Source organism: Lithobates pipiens, unplaced genomic scaffold, assembly GCF_037356315.1.
Source record: "Lithobates pipiens isolate NorthernLeopardFrog02 unplaced genomic scaffold, aLitPip1_a1.2 Scaffold_13, whole genome shotgun sequence".
NCBI lineage: Eukaryota > Metazoa > Chordata > Amphibia > Anura > Ranidae > Lithobates > Lithobates pipiens.
This window is the reverse complement of record NW_027507718.1, coordinates 339,763,524-339,785,806: the sequence shown is the minus strand read 5'-3', so window position 1 is coordinate 339,785,806 and position 22,283 is coordinate 339,763,524. Positions and strand designations below refer to the sequence as shown.

General features: G+C 39.9%; 1 protein-coding gene across 4 annotated transcripts in view; it reads right to left on the bottom strand.

Annotated features, from left to right (window-relative positions):
* The window catches only part of FHIP1A (FHF complex subunit HOOK interacting protein 1A), a 362,353-nt gene that overhangs the window by 11,729 nt on the left and 328,341 nt on the right, over positions 1 to 22,283 (bottom strand). For all 4 annotated transcript variants that reach the window (XM_077477033.1, XM_077477031.1, XM_077477030.1 and 1 more), the window contains 3 exons: positions 12,710 to 12,894; positions 9,542 to 10,561; positions 6,222 to 6,400 (listed from right to left, as the gene is read on the bottom strand). In XM_077477033.1, the coding sequence (XP_077333159.1) occupies positions 6,222 to 6,400; positions 9,542 to 10,561; positions 12,710 to 12,894 (1,384 nt within the window). The remainder of the gene's footprint in view (positions 1 to 6,221; positions 6,401 to 9,541; positions 10,562 to 12,709; positions 12,895 to 22,283) is intronic.

The following is a 22,283-nucleotide window of genomic DNA, read 5'->3' as shown; positions in this document are numbered from 1 at the left end:
GATACACTGGGGGATTTGGCCATTTACAGTAATACAATAGAAGATTTATTTCTCACTGCATCTTTTCAGCTCTTATGAAAAAGGTGGAAAGCTGCATGAAAAACGGCATTACTTGATGTGTATACCACCTATATGTTCATTATTTGGTGTCAGTCAAAATAACAATGACACAAATGGCAGAGGCTGGAGTTGAAATCAAATGAAGGTATATGTCAACAACTCAATTTACTTATTTATAGCATGACTGACAGAAGTGATTACTTATTTAAGTGCTGCTGAAATCAAGTACGGTAATTAATGATGACCAAACAAAAATAAACACACTTCAAAGCCCATCATTCCTTTAGCCACTTACAACAGATTGGTTGTATTTGATGTAGACATTAAGGAATAGCTCTTTATGGTACTGCTTTTTTGGCATATTATATATTGGCAAAAAACAGTTTTGTTAACAATAATAACTTAAGGCAAAGATTTGTTTTGGCAAAAAATAAAACAAAATCAGAGTCAAAATTATATCAGAATTAGTTTTACAGAAAATGTACTAAATGGAGCACCAATGTATTACAATTAGGGATTGAGAGCTGAGCATGAGAGTTGAGGCAAGATAAAATGGTTTGGGATTTTAGATTCCAAGTCCAGTTTTAGAACCAAATAAAAATACCAACCCCTTCTATTCCCTACACAATGTGGTGCAATATTTTTTTTAACTAGTCAACTATACCTACCTCTAAATCTTATTCAAAGAACCCGTCTTGTGAACTTTAGATTCCTAGCTGTCTAGTGGTGGCCTCTCAGACAAGTAGAACAGTATGCAGAATTTACGTAGACGGGCCATTGGCCATCCCCAGTGCTATTAGAAACTGAAGGCAGCTTGCGTGATGATGGCCCCTTTTGTGGTCCAGAAGATTTCAGGGAATGTGGCCATAAATAGGGGCGTTCAACAAATCTGAACTGTGTTCCTCTCCTTCAGCAAAGTTCACCTGATCAAAACCTTAGGCTTTTAGACTTTATTAATCCATTCTCAACAAAACAAAAGTGTAACTAAAGGCAAAACTATTTTTTTTAAATTTTGGAGTGGTGAGGGATTCAAATAGCTGTAAATTTTTATTGCTGTCTGTGTCCCGCTTATTTTCCTGCTTACTATTATCATTGAAAGTAAAAGAAAATCACACATTTTGAGTTGACATCAGAACACTAATAGATGGGAAATCTTCCAATGGGGACACTAGTTCAGGTGACCCTGGTGACACACTGGGATTCCTTCACACTGGAGAGATTTCCTCCCACATCCTGTTTTGGCTATGGGACAGGAAGTCAAGGGAAAGGCCCTCAATGGGCAAAAAAACAACAAAAAAAAGAACCTAGTCTGATTATAATCCTCCCTTACTCTATAAAAAATGAAAAAAAATGCCTTTAGTTACACTTTAGGTTAACATTTCAGTGTAGGTCTATTTAAATGGATAAACTGATATTTAAAGTCCTAATCCGGGGGTACATTGGATCCATTCAGGCTTCTCATTGGGCCACATATACAGGAGGAGCCAGGCTGTTTGGCACTGAGTAGATGAACTGTGCTTCAGGTACGTATGACAGGTGACAAAATGTTGGAGGAGGGTGCCTGAAAAGAACATTAGTTCTAAAGCTAGAACTTATACTTGAAGGTTAAGTAACAGGGTCATTACTTACTTTTAGGTCTTCTTGCTGCACAAAAATATAATTTGTGCAATATACATTAGTGTCCAACATTTATTGGTGACACAACATTACTTGTGTACAATTTGTTAGTGCAGATACTTAATAATAATACTGAAAACATTTTCAGTAATGTAAGACAATGCTCAACGTATTGAGAGCCTTCAGTTATAGGTTGCAGTAACCAACAGAAAACCTTTTTTCTTGACAGTAAAAGACAGTGCTCTACACTGTCACTGCGGTTCAGAATATTATGGGGGAATAAGCCTGACTATGTTCAGCTATTGGTAATGGTAGTGGAAAAGATGGCCTTTACCCATATTTAATGGGAGCAGCCATTCCGTGATACTACCCAATATTTTGCCTATCAATTCAGCATTTCTTTGTCACATTGTATGATCAAGATATAGCCATCTCATGGTATGTGGCTACATGCGCTTTAAATATATACATATTAGGACACTTGGGAAAATGGGGACACTTAGCAACATCACCTAGTCACAGTGGACATCATGCATAAAAACAATGGACAGAAGTGTTTTTTCCATAGTAGGCCATTGTAATTTATAAAATGATCAAATTACAGCTCAATGCACTATACCACTATACAGTACATATTGGTACTGCAATGAACCTACTGTATGTAAATATTGCCTTTTAAACCTGAACCATTATATATACTACAACTAGACTGTACTGTACATCTATAAATATGCCTCTCTGCATTTACAATACACTATACCTGTAGACACACACTGGATAATTCATATCGCATTCAAGACTCCCCCACCCAGAGAAAAAGACAAGCTTCCTTCATTGAAATAGAACATTCAACAAATAGACTTCCAAGTGTTTTGAAAAAATGAAACAGACTGTTACAATTGGTGGAGACCAGAAGAAGAGGCGTTTGATTTATTTATAGTCTTAACAGATCAGAATATGACAACAGACTTAATAATATTTTAATACAAAATTAACAACTATGCAGCTATGTTGCACATTCTAGTGGTCTGTCAGTCTTTTTTAGAAGAAGCCCCCTGTACTCTCCAGTTTCCATAACCATTCTCTTTTCCTGTCTCATAGTATACCACAATAAATTTGAATATAGATTCACAGTATTCCACCATTTGACTCTGCCATGAAAAAAGTCAATAAGAGTTCTGAATGTGAACCTCAGCAATGCAAAGTTATAACTCACAATTAAAGCATAGTTCTGATTCTTAATTTCTTGGGGGAAGTGTAGCCCCAGAGAGTCAAAGGTAAATGAAGCCTCATGTAAGTAAGTAGAGGAGAAGGCCAGACAGCAAATAAATAAGGAAGGGGTCTTGGGTCATTCCTCACTAGATACAATATCTGTATTAAGGGTCCATGTACACTGGCTTAAAAATTGCTGCTTAGATGATTAGAGGCATATTTTAAGCTCAGCTTTTAGAGGCAGGAAAAAAAAACACCTTCTGGTTTGCATTTTTGATTGAAGCTTTCTGGCAGAAAAAAACGCTAAACAACTCGCCTAAACATGTATACAAAAATACTCTCTATGAGCGATTTCTTAAGCCCAGTGTGCATGGAGTCTTAGCTCAGTACACAGGATGAGATTATCGGGATGAATGATTGTCTGTTTTTTGCATGCTAGTCTCCATATCAAAAATTAATAGGTTACTAAAGTACACAAATTCTCGTATGACAGAATAAAAATTTGGAAGTGATGTAATGTATTTGTATTGTATTTTCGGATGAAAACTGTACCAGTTAAATGAAAATTGTACGATCTGGCATTGTACGAGAACTTTTCGTGTTTGTCCCTTTGGAAAATTCCAGAAGAAAACTGTGTACTAACACTCCGATTATCGTGTGATCACTTAGATAGCGTTATTTTTTGTACAGTATTCTGATTATGTGTACGGGCTTTTGTCTGTCTGGAATCTACATGACTGCACTGATTTATTCTGGGTGTTCTACCTTTTCCCCCCCAACTCAAAAATATTATGGTCAATTGCCTGCTATGCAGGTTGGACCTACATTGTATATGTTTGTGTATATCAGTGTTTCTCAACTCCAGTACTCAAGGCGCCCCAACAGGTTATGTTTTCAGGATTTTCCTCAGATGAAACGGCTGTGGTAATTACTAAGGCAGTGAAACTGATAAAATCACCTGTGTAAAATAATGAAAGGCCCAAAAACATGGACGGCACAGTCGTGGGTAGCTCTCTCGTTTAGCAATAAAAAGGGTCCCTGGTTCAAATCCCAACTACATCACTACCTGCCTGGAGTTTGCATGTTCTCCCTGTGCCTGCGTGGGTTTCCTCTGGGTAGTCTAGTTTCCTCCCACACTCCAAAGACATGCTGGTAGGTTAATTGGCTTCTGTCTAAATTGGCCCTAGTATATGAATGTGTATTAGGGACGTTAGATTGTAAGCTCATTGAGGGTAGGGACCGATGTGAATGTACAATCTTTATGTAAAGCGATGCGTAAATTGACAGCGCTATATAAGTAGATATAAGTATCCTAAATACTAAAAACATGACCTGTTGGGTGTGCATTGAGGATTGGAATTGAGAAACACTGGTCTATATGACTGTGCCAGAGACAAAACTTTGAAAGTTCTTTTAAGGAGAGAGATTGATGTGTATAATCTATATAATTGTTATTGAGCTATACAATTTGTTGGTTCTATATAAACGACAAAAATGAATGAATTTATAAACACACTTATACTTCTACAGAGGAAGACACAGATTAAAAACAGAAAAGAGAAAGTCGGTATGTTGGACTACGCTCAGGGGCCTGAGATCCATGGAATACTCTTAATAAAGACTGTCATTTGAAGTAGTTATCAGCAGACAGTGTACGGTGTGCCACTAAAGTTTAGTCATTTTGTCCTTCAATCCTGCGGCATCCATTACAGAATAAAGAGAAGCATTTTGTTGTATCTGTGTACTAGGTATCTATCAAGTGAAAAGAAAGAAGACATTTTAGCAACAAAAAAGGAAAGTGTCTTTCATTGATGTGACATTTCTTCACAGTCTTCAAATTCCTCCTGCTGTCAGGATCATGCTTGTCATTATTCTCAGCAAGAGAACATCCATTTATGTGCATCTGCTGCAACAGGTTAACATTTAAACCCAAACTATTTGTAACAGATATCACCCTTCTTTCTTATATATATATATATATATATATATATATATATATATATATATATTAATTATTTTGTTTTTTAGATTTCCTTTAAAGTCTTCCTCTACACTGTCTGTTTCTATAAGTGCTATATAATGCAACCCTATCACCACTTTTGCAAATGCAGAGATTTCAATTTCAATTTTAGGTCTTGATTGTGGCCATTCCTTCTACTCATTATGCTTAGCACACTGAGCTTAAACAATGAAAAAAAACAGCTCCCATGATACAGTAGGAGCTTTTGTTTCCCTGCATTGTATGCTCTCAGTCTACTGCATATTAGCCTCCCTACCAGTGCTGGGAAAGAAGGCAAAAGTTTGGAAATTATGCTTAAAGATTAAGTTTAATTCCAATTTCATTACAAAGCTTGAGTTAGTTCTTCTCTATGCAATTCTGGCACATTGTGGCTGGAGGGAGTAGCTAGCAAGCTTACTATGACTTACTGAAAACATTGCTGCACCCTGCCTCAGTACTCCTCTCAAGAGCCCATAGCCCTGATACAAGTGGTGGACTGTCTCTTGGGAGGAGTTATGTAAATATTAAATTGCCTTGAGGAGTAGGTGTCGGCCCAGAAAAGCAGTTTGCATTTGCATACAGACTGCCAAAGGTAATGCCCACATGGGATGCCAAGTCTCCATGATTGACAGGACTAAAATCCAATAACGAGGCACAGTAAGGCTGAGAAGAAAAGGACTAGATGATGCTTGACATCTTTAATCCAAGAAATAAGGTGAGCTTCATTTGACTTGTTTCAGCTTCTAATGAATATGGTGAGACACTTTGGGCTCATGGACACCGCAGCTCAAAGAAGCTTAAAGAAAAGGCTCCTACAGGCTTTTGAGCTCTCTTTTTTTTTCTGCCTGGAAACTCCCCTCCATCTTAGCCAATATGAATATGTCCATGCACACTATTGTTTGTTCAGGAGTTTACAGGCATATGCGCTTACAGGCAGAAAACAAAAACCCAGCAAACTCACATTTTTGAGAGCAGCATTTTAGCAAAAAAGATGCCTAAGTGCTTGAAAACACGCAAAAGAGCATGAAATAGGATAAAAAAGCTCAAAGAAGTTTGAAAAGACACAAACAAATTGATAAAATGAGCCGAGGGAAGGGTTTGTGGAAAAAAAAATGTTTATGCTCAAAAAAGTTCAAAGAAGCTCAATAAAAATGTGCAAAAGAGCATAAAAAAGTACAAGCTTCTTCAAGCTGAAATAAAAGCTCACATGCCTGTAAAAAGCTGCAGTGTGCATGAGCCCTTATAGTGTGTAGCAAAATCAAAGTGAATGAGAATAATGTCAGGTATCGATACACTAAGAGAAATACCAATTGGATCTAAGGTTTTACTGTACCTGGTATAGTGATCGCACGCTGGGTTGCAAGACCATGTTCGTGTTAAGGAGGAAGGATCGGATAAGAGGTTGGGGGTAAGTTGCAAGCTGTGTAACAATCCCAATCAGCAACAAGTTCACATGTAGAGAATTCTCAAGCATATTCTCTAACTTTGATAAAACAACACTGATGAATGGACCTAAGTAAAGAACATTATTATTTTACAAATAGACCTCTAATACAGTTTGCACATAACATTCAGTTCCCATTTTTTTTTTTTTTTTTGTCATGTGACATTTACATTATTCTTTTTATATAGTACCCTTATCTCCTGTGGTACAAAGCTATGAACAAAAGTGGGTAGTACAGGTAATAAAAAACAATACCGAAGCAAAATGAAGCAAAAATAATAAGAAAGAAAATAAAAAACAGGGCCCAACAGTCCATAAAGGTAAGGGGTACCATTAAAGGTTGAGAGAAATAACCCCAATATAGAGAACAAGTAGATTGGCCTGGTTATACAGTATGTGCCACATCCTTATAATAAATATATTGAGTAGAATCTAGAAAAAAGGTTGGACTTTTGAGTGAGGCACTTCACTCACAAAAGTTTTATCATTAAAACTCTATCATTCTTTATTTGTACAAGTATACTGTACATATAAAAGTATTGTAATAAAATCAATGAGGTTGATTTACTAAAACTAACTTCTGCTTGCTCAATTAAGCTTTGACAATAAAACCTGAAAGCTGATTGTTTCTATGCAGAAATGCACCAGATTTTACACTCTCTTGTTTTAGTAAATCTACCCTGATGCATTGTTGAAACAACCGTTTAACTAATTATGCCCAATCCATTGAGTGTAGACAAAAGTCTTCAATTATAGTGCATCTAACAATATTGATTAGGTCACTTTCGATTTTTCTGGAAACTCTTCAAGTCTAAAGCTTTAAAAGTCCAACCATTTTTTACATTTCTACTCAACAAGTCAGATACAGATGACATGTGATAGCAAGTGCCTTGTTAGATGAGATAGCAGTGATTGAAGAGAATAACTTTATCCAGGTTGTATGCTTGACTGAAGAGATGTGTTTTAAGGCAGTGCTTGAGGTTATAAGGGACTGGAAAGTAGGCATGGCATGATGGGGAAAAGTAGGCATGGCATGAAGTATAAAAAGCATAAAAAGTCCTGAATGCCAATGTGTAGGGGAGCTGAAAATGGCAGCCAGTGGAGGAACTTACAGAGAGAAGCAGCATATGTGCAATGAGAGGGAGGTCGATAAGTTGAGCAGTAAAGTTAAGGATGAACTCGACCAAAATCGATCTGTTTGTTGGTAGACCATATAGTAAATTATTAGGCTAATCAAGCCAGATATGATAGCACTAGCATTTTTTTGTTTTTTTGTTTTGTGGCATGTATGAGGAAGGAGTAGTCACAGAATATGCTTTTAGATAAGGATTGAAAATAAGATGGTTAATGCATAAAAGTAAGGTTTATATAAAAAGAATCAAGTACCCATGTCAACCATAAAGATTATCTTATGTACTGTAAGTTAGTAGAGCAAGCTGGCAGTTTTTTAGGGAAGTACAGAGGCATTAAAGTAGTGACAGCATATATAGAAAGGCAGGAAACCATAACAGTAGGAGAACATGATCAGGAGCTAAAATATATATTTAAAGTGGAAGTCCAGGCTAGCTCTAACTAAGCTGAAAACAGCTCCAATCCCCTCCTAACTCCTATTCTGACTACCCTATAGAAGGAAGATGCTTTTTCCTACCTATTCTCAAGGCACTCCGGTCCAGTTACGTGATCAGCTTACAGTTGCTGGTTTCAGGGGTGAGGAGGGAGCTCTGACAATGTATGCCCCATAGTAAGCATATAAGTGATGTTACTGCCCAGGCATTCCATTCGTTGTTGGCACTCTCACCTCTCCCCTGAAGTTGGCCACTGGGGAGAGCATGTGACTGGACCATAGCATCCTGAGAATAGGTAACTATATGAATATTTTTTCCACAGGATAGTTAAAATAGTTAAAATAGGAGTTAAAAGGGGGTGAGAGCAATTTTAAGCATAGTTAGAATTAGCCTTGAATTTCACTTTAAGTATCACCTGCATAGAAATGATATCTAAAGCCAAATAAACTAATCATGGGTATAGGTGGAAAATAAATACCAGGTTGAAGGAGGGTTTTCTGTACCCAATCCCAGTAGAAATAAGATTACATCTCTATTAATAAATGAAAGCCCAGGTCCAGCCAAAACTTTTTATTCAGTCTCAGATAGAGCAGAAAATGCTATCAGGTTTTTATTGCTTTCTGTGTTCTGGTTTGGCTAATTTCTTTCAAAACAAAAAGTGGTGGTAAATCGCTCAAACAGTGATAAAAGCAAACTTTTTTAGTAGAGTGAAGAAGGGTTAGAATATCCAACAATGTTGGAAGTAAAGTAAAATCTTCCTTTCAGGTGCACAATTATAACTAAATATTTCAACATATATTTGAATTCTTCAAGACTGAAACCAATACTAAAATAAAAGTTTGGCTAGAGATAGGCTTAACTAAAACATGGTTTTTAAGTGTAATATTGTGTTATATTGAAAGAATGAAATCAATGGACCCAGTTATTTTTTCACAACTGTCACAACACCATTTAAATCATAATTGAACTTTCAGTTTAAATTAGCTAACTATATTTTAAAGTCTTCAAAACAAAATACTGTATGTTACAAGTTACAAGGATTTTCGAACAACAAAACCGTGGATTTTTTTCCGAAGGATGTTGTCTCAAACTTGTCTTGCATACACACGGTCACGCAAAGGTTGTCAGAAATTCCAAATGTCAAGAACGCGGTGACGTACAGCACGTACGACCAGCCGAGAAAAATTAAGTTCAATAGCCAGTGCAGCCCTTCTGCTTGATTCTGAGCATGTGTGGACTTTTGTGCGTCGGAATTGTGTACACACGCTTGGAATTTCCGACAACAAGTCTTGTTGGAAAATTTGAGAACCTGTCCTCAAACATTTGTTGGTGGAAATTCCAATAACAAATGTTCTATGGAGCATACACATGGTCGGACTTTCCGACAACAAGCTCACTTCCAACATTGACTGTCGGAAAATCCTATTGTGTGTACAGGGCATTACTGTTTTTTTTAGTAAGCAATCACAGTCTGTAGTAGTAAAGCCTTTCCCAACAAGCATATGGCAGAGAAGGACCCTTGCTTTTTTTGGGGAAACAGGGGTTTCTCTGCATAGGTCTGACAGGCCTCCTGCTGAATCAGATTTAGAGCTCTTAGCTAATTTTGCTTAGCTAATTTAAATGGAAAGTGATAAACATAAATACCTGTGAAAGGTGCTGCTTGGGACCGCGGAGAGTTATTAGTGTATTTTCCAGGTTCCTTTGGCCCAAACGGTGATGGGACACTTTCTGTTGATGGTGTCCCCAGAGAATACTTTTCAAAGTCATCATCATCTTCATCAACTAGAGAAACGCTTTCATGAGCTGGTGAGTTGGGCACTTCTATTGAGGTGGTGTTCAGTCCATTTATGATCTCATCACAACGCGCTATGAAATCCTCACTCTCTGGACTTAATGTTTTGTTATTGGAATTCCAGTCCGCCTCAGTTGTAAAATCAAGATCCAGTTTTGGTATTTCTTTACTGTGCCTTTTTACAGTATCTCTGTTCACAGTTGCATTTTTTTTATTGTTTTTTACAATTTTACTTCCTTTTTGACCCTGAGAATTCTCATCATTAAGTTTATGCAGCTGATCTGATGTCAGTTTATTTGTTGACATGTCTTTATTTTCTTCCTCTACTGTATCAGTGGAATCTTTTTCTGCACACAACCTGTAAACCATGACATCATCCTGAAAATCAGATTCTTCAATATATGACCCTTTAACAAACATTATTGCATTCTTTTTCATTTCTTGAATATGTTGTGGGGGCTCTGGAGGTAATGTGGGATCAGGAGTTGGCTGTGGTGAACAGTTACCAGAGTCTGGAGATATTCCAGTGTCATAGCTGTCATCCCACTCAAGATCGATCTGAAGTTTGCCTCCAAGAGAGGGATGGTCAGAAGAGAAAGACCCTAAATTATGTCTGTTTGTACCTCTGAAAGTTGGAAACTCACCTCTTCTAAAACTGCTTTCCAGCAGAGCTTGAAAAGAAGTCTCTGGATCTGGATTTTCCCCATCATATGGGGCTGACCATACCTTACAGTCTTGAACACATTTAATTATATCTTCGTGAGCTTCCCAAAGATACTCTAGATAACTGGCATCCACCATTTGAATGATTTCTTCATTACAGGTTGACTCGACTTTGGATGAAGGTGATGATACTTTGGGATCACTGGAATCTATGAAAGCAAGCATGCATATTTGATACGTAAGTCTATTAGTATACAAAAAGGCTGTATGTTTTATGTTTTTTGCTCAGAAAAAAGCATTAAGGCAGCCCCCAGCTATGTTTCCACTGTACATTAAATAAAACATCCCCTGTAATCAATATATATATATATAAAAATACTGAATGACTGCCACACCAGTGACCAGGGGGAAATTTTGCCCATGAACACCCCACTACTAATCACACCACTGGAATAATAGAACATAGCATGTAGTAGCTATCAATTGCTGTTAGTAGCACAATGCTTCAAATGTAGGTATTAATCTCTATAACAAACAACATTTGTAGAGTGATTATTTGCAGGGCAATTGTCAGCATTATCAGATTAACTAAAATAGACCATGTACGCCCATACTTTTTCTGCATTATTGTGTATATTATCATCACATTTCCTTTAGTCCTATAGGGGGTCAAAGTGCTAAAATTTAGCTTTCCTTTGTTTCCAGCAGAAATTGTGAAGGCATTGACATAACGGCTATTTATACAGTATCATAAACCGGGAAGGATTCCAACCTCTTTAACCATGATTAGTAATATACTGATTTATGTATTAGTCAGTTGAACAGGGTTGTAGAGTACAGTGTCCCAGAAGTTATAGCCTTGTAAAATTACTTATTGAGTTTTTTGTTCATTTGTCTCCCAAAATAACAAAAAGCATGAAAGCGTCTCTTTTTGCTCTGAATATCTTCCTCTAAGGTAAATGCTCTTCTGACACAAAGCTGATTGTAAACTGAAAAGTTATTATTGCAATTGTGCTGCATCCTGATCCTCTTAACCTTGGGAAAGTTATACTGGAGTGTGCACATACTCAGATGACAAATAGGCCAACAGTTTAATCTACGCTATTGAAAGGGAAAAATATATCACAGGGCCAGATTGTCTTCATGTATTTTATTAAAAGAAACATCAGATGAAAGAACCTGGTTCCCTCTTCATTGCACACACCTGCTGAATAAGTACAGGTGAAACCGTTTTAAGCTACATTGTAAAATTTGCAAATCCGTAGCTCTGCTGTCAAGTTAAGTAATGTTGAGCATGAACCAAGTAAGCCATTCAGTTTATAACACTGTACAAAGTTGCTGTTCGTATTAATAGAACAATTTCTTTTTAAAACAACTATTTATATTACATAGTATTATGTACATACAATAGGGTAATGATGTAAAGAAGAAAGAAGATTACATGGATTTTACTCGGGATGTTACTTTCTGTTCTTCTGTAGAAATGGATGTTTGCTTTACTAAGCTCAAAGCACATTTAACCCAAAAACTAAATTGTAATATTTTGCAGCTTACCAGTTCATAGATGAGATAGTTGCTTTAGGTTTCTTTACTCTGGCTTTTTTCCCTTTATTTTTACCTGGTAACCTTGCCAATAACACATTTCCTGTCCTGCAGTGGCTATTCTCACTCCACTGTATTTATGGAGGCAACCATAGTTGCCATCCTGGTTGAAGTTTAAACATGTTCTTTTCCCTTCATCTACCTTATATGGGGGTGAGGTGGATTAAAAGTTTACAGTAGGAAGATAACATTTTGTGGACACTGCATTTCTTGCAAGATCAACAGGTGTTTTCTGTATTTGCTGAAAATGTTTCTAGTCTGAAAAAAGAAAATCAATGCATTCACCACATCTAAGGGTTGGTAGGCTGCAATACATTATATATTTTGTTCTTGCATTTAGATATGCTTTTATTTTTGGTATATTTGTAGAATAGCTGGCTGCAAATGAAAAGTGTATTTTTAATAATAATAATATTTCAAATTGTTTATAAAATGTTTTGGGTTTTTTTTCACCACAAATTTGGTTGAATCCAGAACAGCCATTAATAAAAACAAAGCAAAGGAAAATGAGGGCATTGTACATAGCAACCCTAGTGTTCCATTTATTAATAAATCTTCTCTGGGAAAGGATGAATCTGACCATTAGCTATGGTCAGTTGCTTGTCATTTCTTTGCTCCAGCATTTATAAAGTTGCCATAAAAATTAAATCATTAGCATAGGAAAGCTGAAAGATTATTATTTTACAAGGAACTAGAAACCCTTGCATGCCAGTTCATATCATTTCAATTTAAAGCATATAAGAGCTGCCTGTTACCTTTTTGTCGAAATTTTGACAACATTATGACATTTTTTTCCAAACTCCCGGCATTATCAGTAGTATTGTTTGTACAGCAGTCTGGGGTTAAGGCCAAAAACTTAGCAGCAGATGCAGAATAGCAATCTTCTTCTTTCACTGCCCATCTCTGACTAACCATCATGTGGTTACATGGCAATAAATACCTGGCAAAGACAAATAATAAAAAAAAAATTTTTTACTCAGGCCAATAGAAAAACAGGGAAATCTCGGTTTGGAAATTAGCTTGATGAGAGCTTGAAAGACCCAGGAGTTTATACTGTATAATAAAAACCTAAAAAATACAGCGCTGTTCCTATGTAAACTTAATGTGAAGTAATGAAACAAAAAAAAAATAAAAAAAATAAAAATAAAATAAAAAATAAAAATAAATTGTGAATTATAAACGCAGCAGCAGCTTTAACCGTGAGATACCCACAATTCAAATAATTATTCCCAAATAAGCTGCGCTATACTGATCCGATAAATGCTATGTGAAGCAAATGAGTGAATAAATAAAGCATGAAATCAAAAAATATTAACAAAGTGCAGACAGGGAAATGCATATACTAATGTTCAAATATTAGTCCATCATCCCATCAACAAAAAATGTTTTGCTTGTAATCTCCAACGTGTTTTAAACACACCACACCGATATAGGAAAAGTGTCATCAGAGTTTGCAGGAAAAAAGAGGACTTCCACCACCAACACTACTGCCGCTTACCAGCTACACTGATCCCATCTCAGAGACCAGATATCGCCAAATCAAAAACGCTTCCTCTGAGTCAGGACTGCATGGAGGGTGTATCCTCTTTAAGCGCTTGGTTCAAATGGTTAGAAGAATCCTACGGCCACACCGCTTATTCCAATGGTTAGAAAAATCCTACGGCCACACCGCTCTCGGCCATTCTACAATTCAAAAGCCGCGCCTCCGCCTCCGCCTGTGATAGGCGGAACACTCAATTTCCCAGCAGCCTGTGTTCCGCCTATCACGGACATCCTCTCATACTCGTCCGTAGTATGAGAATGAGCGGATGTCCGTGATAGGCGGAACACTGACTGCTGGGAAATTCAGTGTTCCGCCTATCACAGGCGGAGGCGGAGAAGGAGGCGCGGCTTTTGAATTTTAATGTCCGCCGTCTGTCTGCTCGATACGCTAATCGAGCAGTCAGACAGCGGTGACTCGAGTATAAGCCGAGGGGGCACTTTCAGCCTCAAAAAAGAGGCTGAAAATCTCGGCTTATACTCGAGTATATACGGTAGTATGAATTAAAGTGTATTGTTCCTACGTCATTCATACAGTGTCATATCTTTTATCCGCCTATTCTTACTAGACATGGGCGCCGTCAATAAATTAGTTTCGTTCTGTTCCATTACGGTTCGTATTAAAATTAATTAGTACTTCGTACTTCGTGCCCGAAATTCAATTTCAATTTGTGCGAAATACGAATTGTCGTTAGGTTCGTTAACTTGTACGAACGTTCGTTAAGATGAATTTAAAGGCAAAAATATACTTCAATATGACAGTCGATGCTGATGGAAGTTTGGTTTTTATCCGAAATACGAATTTTCGTTAGATGAGGTGCTCCCACCATCCCTGTGCTGACTTCCTCCTGGGGATTCGTAAGCAAAAGTTCGTATTTCGTACAAAATTCGGACGCGTGGCAATTCGTATTTCGGATCCTCCCGAACGTACGAATTTAGAGAAATTCGTACGAATTTGAGATTCGTACGAAACGAATCGCACATGTCTAATTCTTACTGCCATCAGCAGACCAAGCAAATCTCTTCTGAAATGCTATTTTGTTGTGAAGGTTGTACAGTGATCTTCAAACACACTTTAAGGCCTTTGAGTCTGATTATGAGGACAAACTTTCCAGACAACAGAAATCTAAACAATACTTGAAATAGCCTCTGGCATTTGAGGTGGCTATGCGCCCAGATTTCAGTTATAGATTCTTAAGCTGACTTGTAGTACAACCCCAATAACGACTGTTACAAATCCAACTATGTAAAAAAAAGTTCTATCAAAACGTTATTACATATTTCCACAAAGAGAAAAAAAGGTTAAAAAAACAAAATTAAAAATACTTAGTCTAATGCCCAACTAAAATGTTGTTGCCATACTTGGGTGGCCATCCTAACACTTGGGTTGCTATGAGTACTTAGCTACACAGGAAAAAATACTATTTAGCAGTCAATGGATCAATAAAAATACCTAGCTGAATAATGAATAAACTTTTTGAAACCCTAATTATTTAAGTAATTTATAACACAAGGTTAACAAACCAAACTATGAGCTGGCATGTTCAAAGGTCTCAAACTAACCGATAATCTGCTTTTATCCAGGGCAAAAAGTATATGTACACCCTAACAATGCACTTATTTTTGTTTCTATCTTTTGATCTGTTAAATATAACACTAAAAGGGTTCTGGTATATCAGTTTCAAAAGTGCACAAAATCTGAAATTAGGAGCTTTCCTGTGCACACTTAACTGAAGGGATCTAATAATTATGTGGTCTAAAATAACAATTAGGGGGCCAATTAGTATTTGTGTATATGGGGATAAGGGATGGATCAGCTAAAGACAAGTGGGCCGAATAAATTAGCCAAAGACAACTGGGCAGGGCTGATACTACTAAGTCCACAAAAAATGATATGTGTTGTTAGCCCACACTTATGCCGCGTACACACGACCAAACTTTTCGAGGGACTAGGTCCGACAGACTTTCGACGGAGTTCTGACGGAGTTCTGACAGAGTTCTGACGGACTTTCCGAATGAACAGACTTGGCCACAAACAATCACGCCAAAGTCCAACGGATTCGAATGTGATGACGTACGACTGGACTAGAATAAGGAAGTTCATAGCCAGTAGCCAATAGCTGCCCTCGCGTCGGTTTTTGTCCGTCGGACTAGCATACACATGAGCGGATTTCTCAGTAGGAACTGGGTCCGGCGGAGTTCTGTCGGAAAAATTTGAAACATGTTCCATTTCTAAAGTCTGTCAGACTTTTGCAAATCAAAAGTCCGCTGCAGCCCACACACGATCGAATGGTCTGCCGGAATCATTCCGTCTGACTTTTGATGTTGAAAAGTCCGGTCGTGTGTACGCGGCATAAGACTTAAGCCTGGTACACCCCAGCGGGTTAAACGAAAAAACTGAGGACCTCGGGAGGACCTCCCCATACTATGTGATGTTAGTACAGCGATCACTCCATTGAGCTATTATTTTCTAACAGGGGGACTGTCCCCCCGCCAGAACACACCGGTCAGCGATCAAAGCCATTGGCTACCAGTGCTCATCAGATGCCAATTGGCTGCTGGTTTTCCAGCATGCCTATTTGACAGAAGCTGGCCGTTCGCCTGACTCCTGTTGGACAAGTTGATGTACACACAAGTGGAATATCGGTCGGTTTCTTTTGAAGAAGTATTTTAGAAGTATTTTTCTGTACTTGCAGGATCTATAAATGGATAAAAATGGATGTGTTGCAGATTTGTACTACATAGTTTTTTCTTATTTTGCCATAACATACACTTTAATTCAACATCAGGAACAAATGAATGAAAAACCCACATTGTACAGCCTATACTATAGAGTGGGAAGGGGGCAATGAGAGGACAGCATTGCTTATAGCTGAGTATTAAACACATCAGCCCATTATGCTTTACAAACTTGTTAAAACTATATGAAATGCAGATCTCCTAAAATCACACTACAAAACTTGTTTTAGTCCTCCTCTCCCCGTGCTGGTTTCTCTTTTTAATCCCACAGTTTCTAAAAGCTTCTGTAATAAGCAGAGGATTAAACTTTGTATGTATAACAGGGAATAATTTATCTCCAATTTGTGTTGTACAGAAAAAAGAGGTATTTCAATCATTTAAAAAAGTCTTTGTTCATAGCAGTAAGTCAATGAAGCTGCATGTGTGAAAGTTCAGAAACACAAGGTTCACTTCTACAAGGAAAATGGGTTGTTTGGCTCATTACTATTCACCAATATGCCATTTCATACAGTGCAAAATATGGTACGCAGTAATTTCTCAGACTTGAAGCACACATGCATGCTGTTTTTTAAAATTAATGTCACTACATTCCAAAACATGAAAATTAGCTTAAAAAATGTTACTATCGGGGGCGTGGCCGGATGTGAACCAGGGAGGACGCACGATGTATGAGCTCCAGTAATCCTTCCTAAATCCTGCTCCATCCTCTCTGCTAACGGACCCGGGGACGCTGCTGGACTCCCCCTCACACCACAGACCATCCTCGGAACCGGCTGGGCTGGTTATTTTGGAGCTTGGCGGTGTTTTGGAGCTCCGGTCGGCTGCGGCCTAGCTCCCTGGTGGAGACCGGCCACCATCTTTGAGGCCTGTGAAGCCTCCGGGACGGCCGCGGTGGAGTGTCGCGCTCGCGGAATGCATTTACGAGCGGGCCGAGAGGGAGTGAATCCACGCGGACGAGCACTGGGGGCTGTGGCCGGGACCCCTCACCACAATTGACGCAGCCGCGTCCGGATCGCGCCGAGGCGGCCGGCCGCGTGGCGGCGGGGGCTGCAGCTCTCCTGGAGTGTGTGGAGGCCGAAATCCAGGCAGGAAGGGAGGTGAGCCTTGGAGTTTGGGGTCAGCTGCAGGGTGTCCCAGGACTAGGACTGAGGGAGTGAGGTGGTGGTCTGTGTCAGCTCTTATCAGCACTGTTTGCTCTCACATGCTGGTCTTTGGCTGGACTTTCTTAAAGGGACATATCCTGTTCTCTATGCACCCTGCTGGACTGTGTCTGTTTCTGCTGAATCCTCCTCCAGAATTTGGACACTAGGAAAATTATAGCGCTGCACTGTACCTCATCCTGGCTGTTTGTTTGATCGCTCTGTGGCTGCACTATTTTTAAAGGGGCGCACCTCACTGCCTGTATACCACCCTACATACTCTCAGTGTGTCTGCCTACTCCTCCATGCCCTCCAAAGGCAAGTCTGCTGCTAAGAAGGCACCGCCGCAGCCTGCACAGTGCCCTAGTGATTTTTTGAACCAATTCAAGGCACTGATGGCAGATATGGAACAGGCGGCACCGCAGGCGGCCGCTCCGCCCGTGCCTGCTACCCCTCAAGCCAATGATACCACTGTTATTCTTGCGGCAATTGAGCAAAGCAGAACATCATTGCTGGTCCGCATAGACCATTTGGCGGAAGAATGCAATCTCATAAAAGCTGATTTGGACAAATTTAGGGGCAGACTTTCTGAAACCGAATCACGAATCTCGGCAACGGAAGACGCCACATATCGCCATGATGAAGCCATTCATGCTTTGCAGTGCACTGTTCAGAATTTGGTGGCGAAAGCCGACGACGCAGAAAATCGCATGCGAAGGAACAATGTTAGGGTTCTGGGCCTCCCAGAGGGAGCTGAGGGGGAGCGCCCTGCTGAGTTTGCGGAGGGCTTCTTTAAATCTCTCCTTCATTTAACCGAGGTCTCCCCAACATATGTGGTGGAAAGGGCTCACAGGGTACCCACTGGCCGAGGTCCACCTGGGGCTCAGCCTAGGCCATTCCTGGTACGATTCCTCAATTTTAGGGACCGGGACTGTATACTGCGCGAGGCGCGCAAACACCAGACCCTGCCTTTTGAGAACACGGTGGTGCATCTGTATCCTGATTTTTCGGCTGACTTGCAGAGACGGCGCAAGACCTTTACGGACATCAGAAGAAGGCTGCGAGAAAAAGATTTGAAATACTCCATGCTCTCTCCTAGTCGGCTGCGGATACAACACGGAGGTTCGGTGAAGTTTTTTGATACCCCTGCTGAAGCAGATGCCTGGCTCCAGTCGCTGAGATAGGCGAGGCCGGGCATGTTTTAATTACTACACAGCGGGATTGGTTCTTCTTTTTTTCCTTTTTGCCTTTTTGCCTTTTGCTATGGCCCCCTTCAAGAGTTTGGCCGGTCTGCTCCTTGGGGGTTGAGTTACCCGTTGTGCTACCATAGGGTTTACCTGCCATGGAAGTTTGCTCCCTCAGGCTTGGGGTGGGGGGGGGATAATTCGAAGGTTGCTGCCCCCTCCTCACAAGTACATTTCTATGAACACATTGTTAAGAGCAGTGCCCCTTCCTCTCAGTATCTGTTTGGCTCTCCTGTTGGACACATCGAACCCTGGGAACTGAGGGGGGCATATGAGGTTCGGATGGAGCAGCAAAGGCGGGAGGGTCCTGAAGCGGAGTTGGGAGCTCCGGGAAACCGGACACCGTGTTTATGACAGTTCATTTTGGTGACACTTTGATACCCTCTTTTTTGTTTTTTAGGGGGGTGTCAACTTTTTTCTTTTTGTGTCTTCTGGTCCTTTTGGCCTCATGATGGTCATGCCCTCAAGGACTGTTTTAGGACACGGTTTGGGGACAAGCTGCGTGTACCTGTTTTTTTGGTTTGCTACACCGCAGCAGGGAGTTTATGGGGGTCAGGGGGTGGGGTTTTTAGTAAGTGCAGCCCTCCAAGTCAGTTTTTTTATTTTTCATACGCTTGGTTACACGTATGTCACACATGGTCAACTGTATTTCTTTCTGTTAATTTATGTATTGTGTCTCCTGCCGGACAGGTTTAATGGGGGATGATGGCGGGACAAATGTTTAATGTGGTCTCCTGGAATGTCTGAGGACTAAATGACAAATTCCGTAGAGCTTTAATGTTTCAATTCTTAAAACCGCTTAGTCCTCATGTAGTGTTCCTGCAGGAGACGCATCTGGATGGGAGCAGGGTGCTGGCCTTACACAGAGCCTGGATACAACGGGCGATACATGCAACATACTCTACTTACTCCAGGGGGGTGTCAATTTTAATCAGTAAGGCGGTACCCTGCACCATACATCGTGTGATCTCGGACCCAGGAGGAAGGTATCTGATTGTAGTTGCTGATATTAGCACATACAAGGTGGTCTTGGTTAATGTTTAATGATTAATGTTTAATGATGCACCCATGTCACGCTGGTGCGACACTATCGTGCACTCTCCCGTCCTATCAGGAGAGTCATTTCCGGAACGCCGAGGGGACCACATCCGGTCGTTTTTTAGGCGACCAATAGTGGTCATGGGTTAACGGGTGGAGACTTCTGATTGACCTATCAACCCAACCTGGGCTACTTATATCCCACCCCTTCACACTGCACATCACTTCCTCATCCACAGGAGCACACGCACATCGTTTTCACGCAACTGGGTAAGTCCTTGGGTTCTTTTACCCTATGCTGTTCCACTCATTCTATTGCACTATATATAGTTCTGTTGGCAGGAGTATAAGACTATCTCTTGTCTATTTGCAGACTTAAGACCTCTCTTGCCCCATGGAAACATATTAATGTGAAGGGCTGTATTGTAAAGGTCACCACTCTTAAGCCACTTTACCACTTATTATTTGAGTGTTTTCTTTCTGGCTCTGTTGTCCAATGTGGACCCATTGGAAATTGGCTATAGGTATATATACATTATTTTATTTTTGCACCACTGTGGTCACGCTGTGATATTCTGAAGCTGCTACACCACTTCACTTTCTTTCCCCATTCACTTGTTTCTTTAGCCATGTTCACTGTTTGTTCATTTTTGTAGTTTTGTTTGGCACTAGTTCGCAGTCACTTCACCTCCTTTTCCCTTTCTGTTTCTTTTCCCTTTTTATTCTTTATCCTTCCCCCCTTTCCCACCTTTGTTGCATATGGTGTCTTGGTCTGGCGTTGGTCTTTTCTTTGGGGATTTTTCTTTTGGGCATCTGCTCACACTCTAACCGAGTGAAATATTCCACTTTGAAATGGCAGGATTCACTTGACATATGTGTATCCTCGACGTGTGTATACTATTGACACTGCATGCGGGCATGTTCTATCTCTCTATACAGAGGTGATAGGTTTCCAAATAGGGCCCTTCTTTATATATACATATATATATATATACATATGTCTTATATCCTTTCTTTTCCTGTAGGTTGCCTTCTCTCCTAATCCCGCTTACCCATACCCATACCTTCCTCCATTATTGTGTTTTGGAGGTGGTAATAGGGATGTGATCCCTTGCAAGCTTTTTACCCTTTGGATCCATTTTCCTTGCTCTTCCCCCCTCTGTCCGGGTAGAGCTAGCCATTTTTTCCATCTACATAAGGTCGGCACATCTATGAAGATTATGGGAGAATGTACGGAATCCTGTCCGGTCTTTTAAAAGAGGATTTCCCTTGTGATCAATATAGGTATTTATTGTTACAATATGTATCACTTGATTGTTAACTGTGTAATCTTACAATGTTTTGATATATACTCTGTCTACAACAGATTATTTTTAGTACAACACAGTGCATCATGTATTGTGATATATATTTATGCTTGTCTTTTTTCTATTCTTTCACAAATAGATAGTAACCTTCTGAAGAAGACCCCTGGGAGGGTTGAAACGCGTAAAGGGTTTTTACTATCTACACGCATATATCTCTTACTGTATTGATACTATGTTTCAAGCATCACAATTCTATGTATATGTGTATTTCTGTTCATACATGTAATACCATACATTTTTACCTATTTAGTGGAGCTCAGTCTTTGACTACTGCGTGACCTATTTTATCCTCTTTTTTTATTATTAATAAATATTTACAATATTAGTTTACTTTTCTACATGTCAATGTTATTTATATTACACAGGTTAAACTTTGCTGGCAAAAAGCCCCGCTCCGGGGACACCATTTTCTTTTCTGGTTAATGTTTATATTCCGCCCCCTTTCCAGATTCAGATTTTGTATGATCTTTTGGGTAAATTGGCGCCCTACATGCACCTCCCTCTCCTTATTGCTGGGGATTTTAATGCCATACTCTCTACCGCTCTGGACTCCTCTAATGCGTCTAGAGTGGCATCGGCTGACCTTTCTGCCTGGGCGGCTACGGCTTCCCTGACAGAATTGTGGCGGTGGAAGAACCCTACTACTAGAGGTTACTCGCATCTTTCCAAAACGCATAGATCCTCCTCGAGGATTGACTTGGCGTTCGCAAATGCATCAATGTTGCAGCTGGTGGGTGGAGCTACATATTTAGCGGGTGGTTTGTCTGATCATACACCAATGTCAATACATATTGGTCTCAACTCAGGCTCTAGGGGGGGGGGCTGGAGGCTCAACCCTGGATGGCTGGAGGTGGAAGAGGTGTCCACTCAGGTTGCGCCACACTTTAGTAATTTTTGGGAAGATAATGTAGGGACTGCCGACCCAACCGTGGTGTGGGATGCGTTTAAAGCTTGTATGCGTGGTCACTATATCTCGGCTATTAAGCAGGCACGCAGGTCTCATAATCAGAAAGAGCAGGAATTGCAGGACAGGGAGAGGGTGTGTGCTCTGGCACATGCTAATAGCCATTCGGATGTCACGTATGGTGAACTTCTGGAGGCGAGGCGCGTTTTGGCACTCCACTATACCGAATTAGTTCACACGTCTAGGACAAAGCTGGCTGAATCCCTTTTTGAGCAAGGGGACAAAAATGGCAAGTTGCTTGCTATGTTGGTAGCAGAACAGAGAGTTCAGACTAACATACCTTGCATTAAAAACAATCG